This window comes from Musa acuminata, chromosome BXJ1-5 (genome assembly GCF_036884655.1).
Source record: "Musa acuminata AAA Group cultivar baxijiao chromosome BXJ1-5, Cavendish_Baxijiao_AAA, whole genome shotgun sequence".
NCBI lineage: Eukaryota > Viridiplantae > Streptophyta > Magnoliopsida > Zingiberales > Musaceae > Musa > Musa acuminata.
Window position 1 is genome coordinate 34641534 of NC_088331.1, and position 6409 is coordinate 34647942.

The following is a 6409-nucleotide window of genomic DNA, read 5'->3' on the forward strand; positions in this document are numbered from 1 at the left end:
CCGACGCAACATATGCACTAGCTCTTCGGCTCGGTTCCGGATCCCTCTCGCGACCGCGACGGGGGTTAAAAGACGAAAACACCGATTGGAAACCAGAGTTGTGGGACTACTCATTGGCTTGGACCAATTAAGCTATTTATGTAAACAACATCAGTAACAGTTAATTACAATAATTCTGCTATTGAGATGGACTCAATCGATCAAGTCTTTTCTGACTTTATGTCGAAAAATGGCAATAATTAGAGACGAGGGAAACCTGGAACATCAATTCTGTTCTTTTTGTCCCTAGCTATCGACATTTGTTTAATCCAAGAATCTAAGAACTAATGAGTTATCTTATCTTTCCCAAAGTTTCAGTTGGGAAGGAGTTCAAGATAAATGAGCCAATTACAAGCTTGGTCTCATGTTCGTGAACAACTTGCCTTGTATTAGTTGCCACCATTTCATAAATAAGTGCAATGAAGCATCAAGCTCATATCGTGCAACTTTACCATAACTATATACATAATACTGATGATACTGTGACGTGCCGACCACTCCAACACTTCAGAATTATAGAACCTAGATGACTACGAGAGTGTACACAGTGATGCGTGCGACCACAAGACCAAAGCACGCTCATTCGACAATCAAGAAACAGCTAGATTTTAAGGTTGCAAGTTGAAATATTGGGCACATTCATTCCACAATAAAAAAAAGAGGCTAGAGTTTAAGGTCTGCAAACATCTGAAAGGAAAACACGGACAAACTCAAGCAAGAATAGGGATGGCAAGAGCAAACAGTTAGTTGCCAACGGACAGCTTCCGCCGCTTGTATCGCACCATCACTTCACCTTTGACACCAACTACCATGGCATTCCAGTCATTCTCGGGGAAGGGAGATATCAACTCAAACTCAAAGTTCCTCAGCAAGTGGCTCCATATTGCCTTGATCTGCAAGTAAGCAAAAGGCTCTCCCAGGCATCCATGCCTGCCACCGCCAAATGAAATGTATGAGAAGGCTCCCGCAGCCTTGTCTTCCTCTCTCCCAGGTAGAAATCTGTCAGGATCATAGGTATCTGGGTCCTTGAAGATGTACGGTAGCCGGTTTGCGAAAGATGGGGATGTGGCTACAATGTGGCCCTTGGGAATATCATACTCCTTTCCTTCTCTCGTTGTGACGGTGAAGTCACTGTGAGAATACCGGAGAAGCATAATCAACGGAGGGTGAAGCCTCAGAGCTTCCTTGATGCAGCGGTAGAGGACATCCATCTCAGATAGAATGTCATGATCCACCTTATCCCCATGCTGCCTCATTATCTCCCGCTGCTCCTCGAGAGCAGCTGAAAGGTACTTCCTGAAGCGCAGCAAGTAAGCTCCCGTCCAGGTGGAAGTGATGGAACTGGTGTGCTGGCCTGCAAAGAGTGCAGCGATGAGCAACCCTGTAATCTCTCCTTCTGTGGTTGCACGGCCATCCTTGTATTTTGAATCAATGAAGCACTGCAACATGTCATCCTCTGATTTGCCAGAAGTTTTGCGTGAACTGATAATGGTTGAGAAGATCTCCGCTATCCTAGCACGGGCACGATCCCGCCTGCGGTGGGCTGGGATAGGGAGGTAGGGGAATATGACACTGATGGGCTGCATGCCATTGTCAAGGTCATGAAAGAGGGCAGAGACATCATCAAAGAGCTTGTCCCTTACTTCTCTGCCCAACAGGCATCGGCTTGCTGTCAATATGATGAGATGTTCCAGCTCGTACTTCAAATCCACTGTACCACTCTCTCCCCATTTTGAGAAGTAGTCCTGCAGAAATAATGATAAATATAATTTAAAATCACTTAAAACTGTAGAACATATGGTGGCTAAGCCAACATTCTATCATTCTAAACAATAATAGTTAGGGCATAAATGCTATAAGCAATGAAATGCAGACAAGATGAAATTCAACTGTGTTCTACAAGGTAAATGATTAACCATTCATTTTGTTTGGTGTGTGTTGGTACAAAACAAGAAAGGAGCAGTGTCTTCAGACCCTTGACCAAAAGATGCTGTAATTTAGGTGCACAAAATCACCCTTGAAGATGGCCGTCAGTGACGTCATACCTCACAGTCCTGATGAGTGGGCCAATATGTGTGGATCACAGGCATCAAGTCTATGAGACACCATAACTCAGTCCATCTAATCAACAACTATTCCTTTGGCAAAAACAGCATATAGGCTGATGAATAATATTAAATGTCAATGAATTAAAGTATCATTACATGTCAACTAATTATGCCACATCATATTAAACGTCAACTAATTATGCCACATCATATTAAATGTCAACTAATTAGTGTCATTAAAATGGTCACAAGTCTGAAGTTGAAGTCGGTAAGAAGTCTAGCTCCAGAAAACAACATATATATATAAATGAACGACCAGAATGAAAAATCTAGATAAACAACAAAATCATATTCATCCAGGAAAGGGGTAAAAATGTACTTTGTTGTAGTTTCAGTTCCTCTTATGTTTCCTTTCTTCCTTAACATGGTCTACATTCAAGTCCGGAAAATATAATAGTATCAATAAATGAAAATCATTTGAAAAATACTACCAACAGAACTTGCAGGAAATAAATCAGATTAAGAAAATATAATGCACCTTAAGCAAACCATCATTTAATAAACATATGTTGTAGGAAAAAAGTTAAGTGTCCTGAATTATGACTACAAAAGAATCAATCAAGTAAAGCAGACCTTCGTATTACAAGAACTTTGTAAAGTGTAAGTAGTAACAAACATTTTTTGAAGCCATGAATAGTAAGAAGTAACTAACCAGTTTTTAGGAACTTTATGAACAGTTTGGATAGAACTTTTAGTTTGACTTACAAGTTTCCAGTTCATGGCATCCAACTAGGAAAAAAGTTACAGAATATACACCATCACATTTATCCATTTTAACGTCATGGGTCTCACCATTTCATATACAACGACAAAATTCAATGGAGGAGCAAACCCTTCTGAAATAAAACAATGCTCACAACAATCTGGATTTCACCACAAGCTTGTTCATTTGATCAAGATAATTAGCAACAATTGCTCAAACGAAAGTTAGGGCATATTAATCTAGACAAAAGTAGGCAATGTAGATCAATGTAGATTATGGATCCAGAGTCTGATGCTAAAAAAAAAATTGATTTTAAAAGGCCTAGTTCATTTGATGAAGATAATCTGCAACTAAAGCACAAACTGGATGTTAGGGCATACTGTTCTGGACAAACGTAGCTAATGTATATCATGCATCTAAACTTGGAGAAACAAATGCTTATAACAATCTGGACTCGCCAGAAGCTCGTTCATTTGATTTAGATGAGTGTCATTTATCAACAAATGCCTAAATTGCATAGATTCAAGCAATCAGGGTTTTCTGCCAATGGAAAAGCAACTGAGGCAGATAATTACCTCAGTCTCGACAACCATGTGATCCACATAGCTCCTCAGTTTGGTCACCCTGAGCGCCTCCGTGAAGAATCGAAACTGCTCCTGCCGCACCGAGTAGTCGACGTCGAAGACAACACCCGGCCCAAAGGTCGGAACGTTGAACTGGTACACCTCCTGCTGGCTGAGCTGCGCCTCTGGTGCCTTGAAGAAGTGGCCCGACACCTCAGGCCCGATGAAGAAGGTGATCTTCCGGTTGACAACGTTCACCGTGAACACACTTCCGAGCTTTGCGTACTCCTCGCGGATCATCAAAATTGGGCCCCGCATGAACCGCAGCAGCCCTCCGATGACCGGCACCGCCGCGACTATCGGCGGCAGCGGCTTCCGGGACTTGGGAGCCAGGGCGGCGGCCACGAGCTTGGCGAGGACCAGGGTCGCCAAGAAGAGGAACCCCGCAGCGAAGAACTTGTGTTCCTTCAGATCCATCGCCGAAATCATGATCTGCACGGAGGAACCCTCAGCAAGGTTCGATCTTTATGACAAAAGAACCTTCAGATCTAAGCAGAACAAGTGTAAGATATTGGTAAAAGAAGAGCAGGAAGGCAGAGATTTAGATTATTGCCAAGAAATGCGCGGTGAAAAGGTCAAGAAATCGAGTTGAGACGACGGAAGAAGGAACAAATCGAACGGAAAACAAAAGGGAGGAGATCGAAGGAAGTGTTTACCTCAAATCCTGGAGGGAGGGGCAACCGACAAGGGCAGGAGACACGACAATAGGACTTGGATGGGGAGAGGTCGAGATGAGAGGCTTTAAGCAAAGGCGGGCAGAAAGAATCGCTCCAACGGGTGGGAGATGCACGGAGAGAGTGAATCGTGGAAGATCAAAACGTGCATTTACATTACTAGCCCTCGAACTTGGATTCAATTTCAATTTCAATTTCAATTTCAATTTCAATTCCAATTTGAATTTTTACGTAAATTTATTCCCTAATTTTTTTATTAGCATTTGGATTCTACTTAACCCGTTTAATTAATCAACTTTTGTTAAATTTCCTGATTTTTGACCAGGAAAAATGATTAGATTGTCTAGCAAACTTCTGTCTAGCAAATTTCCTAAATCTTGACCAGAAAAATTGATTGGGTTGTATGGTATAACTTAATCTGTGTCTCAGCATCAATACTCATCATATATTTTTTACAATAAATGATTAAAGTGAAATTTGATCTCAGGCCAATGCAATTTAACGTGGCAACTTGACATAAATATAAATATGTTTTATAAAATTTATTTCGTCAAAAATTTTATCAAGTATACCCAATCACACCATGAATTTTAATCCCATGGGATATCTTGTGCCTTGTTATGAAAATTTTGGTGGTATATATGTGGGTTCCAAAAAGTTACTTTCCCTGTATAAATTTTGATACATGTTAGTGGTGTGTATAAAAAAAAAATTTATCAATTAAGTTAGATTACAGTTTTCATTTTTTTTAAAGATAAGAATTAATTTTTTTAGGATATGAGTTCCAACTTTCTATATAACATATAATTTTATCTATGCTTAAAAATTATATTATTACATAAGTGATATATCTTATATTTGAAGTCATGTGTGCTATTTAATATGATGAAGATATTTTTTTAATAAAAAATATTACTATAATTTCTCCTGCATTATGTATGTACCTAGAAAATAATGTGGATTAGACAAATTAATCATGAAATTTTGAATTTAATATGTCTCAAATTTTAATTTTTACAGCACCGAGTTAAACAACACTCTTGTGAGCTCTCTCTCTCTCTCTCTCTCGTCTTCATGAATCTCCAGAAACGTGGAATTGGACAATCTCGATTGGGAGGAATCTCGTTAAATAATTTTTCATATATAGGATATTAATAAGGTGATGGTATGTCAGATTCATCGATCAAAGGATTCGATACCACATTTATTTTTTTAATAATTTTTTAATCCGAGATGATAATTTTTCTTAGAATATGATATTTTAAAACTTCACCTAATCGGTGCACCACCATAACTAGATTTAATTGGAACACATCGAGTTTAATCAACTTTAACCATAATTTTATCAAATAAAAAAGTATGAGTTGTTTCTGGAGATCAGATCAAGTAAAGACGAACAATTATTCTCATATTCATGGCCTCGTTCCTTGAGACAATCGGTATCATCGATAATTTTATATAAATACTTGTATAACATAATTTTATAGAAAAAGCGGGAAACATCCTGCTAAACTATTTCTTCGGACCGTCTCCGTTGCAAGTCGAGATGCACATGGCAAGTGAACCCATAAGCTATGTGAAGGGTCCCCATGGATTTCCCCAAGAATGTTGCGGATGATTCAGCTTTGTAATAAATCAAGAGAGAGAGAGAGAGAGAGAGGAGAGTGAATGACTGACGACAAAAGAATGGTGATGGAGGGGAGGGCAAATTGATCGGTGAAAACATGTTAATAGTAACTGTTCTGATTTGGATTTATAAGAGGCTTGGCTAGTATAAATAAACTTGGGTTAAGGTTCATTTTAACCTAATTTGGGTTATGGATCATTTAAATCTGATTTATTTATATCTAAAATAATTTATATATTTTAAAAAAACATAATATATAAGCTTCTTTCAATTAACAAACGTTAGAATTTGATTACGTGATATGCTAACTTATAATAAATTATTAATATAATAATATATAATTTAAATTTAAAAAATAATTAAGATCCATTTTAGCTTCTATGGTTTTAGCTATAGATCACTTAAACCCTTATAATTTATTCATGTCTAAAATAATATATATTTTAAAAAATATATAATATATAATAAACTATTAATATAATAATATATATAATTTATAATTTTTATAAAAAATAAGGCCATCATCAATGGTCAAAGGAGTTGTCATCATAGAAGCGATCGCTAACAATAACATTGAGTTGTTGCTATCTAGTAAGACGTCGTAAGCATACAACATCTCCCGTACCAACGATGAG

At 38.0% G+C, this 6409-nt stretch overlaps 1 protein-coding gene across 2 annotated transcripts; it reads right to left on the reverse strand.

Moving 5' to 3' along the window:
• Nucleotides 1–653: 653 nt before the first annotated feature.
• LOC103974015 (obtusifoliol 14-alpha demethylase) lies at nt 654–4255 on the reverse strand. 2 transcript variants are annotated; one of them, XM_009388729.3, is made up of 3 exons: nt 4130–4255; nt 3426–3905; nt 654–1784 (listed from the first exon to the last, which is right to left on the reverse strand). In XM_009388729.3, the coding sequence occupies exons 2-3, from the start codon at nt 3900–3902 to the stop codon at nt 783–785; spliced, it is 1479 nt and encodes a 492-aa protein (XP_009387004.2). In that variant the 5' UTR covers nt 3903–3905; nt 4130–4255; the 3' UTR covers nt 654–782. The 2 variants fall into 2 exon arrangements, with proteins under 2 accessions (XP_009387004.2, XP_009387005.2); XM_009388730.3 differs by having other exon boundaries at nt 3426–3961; nt 4130–4249.
• Between the last annotated feature and the right edge of the window lie 2154 nt (nt 4256–6409).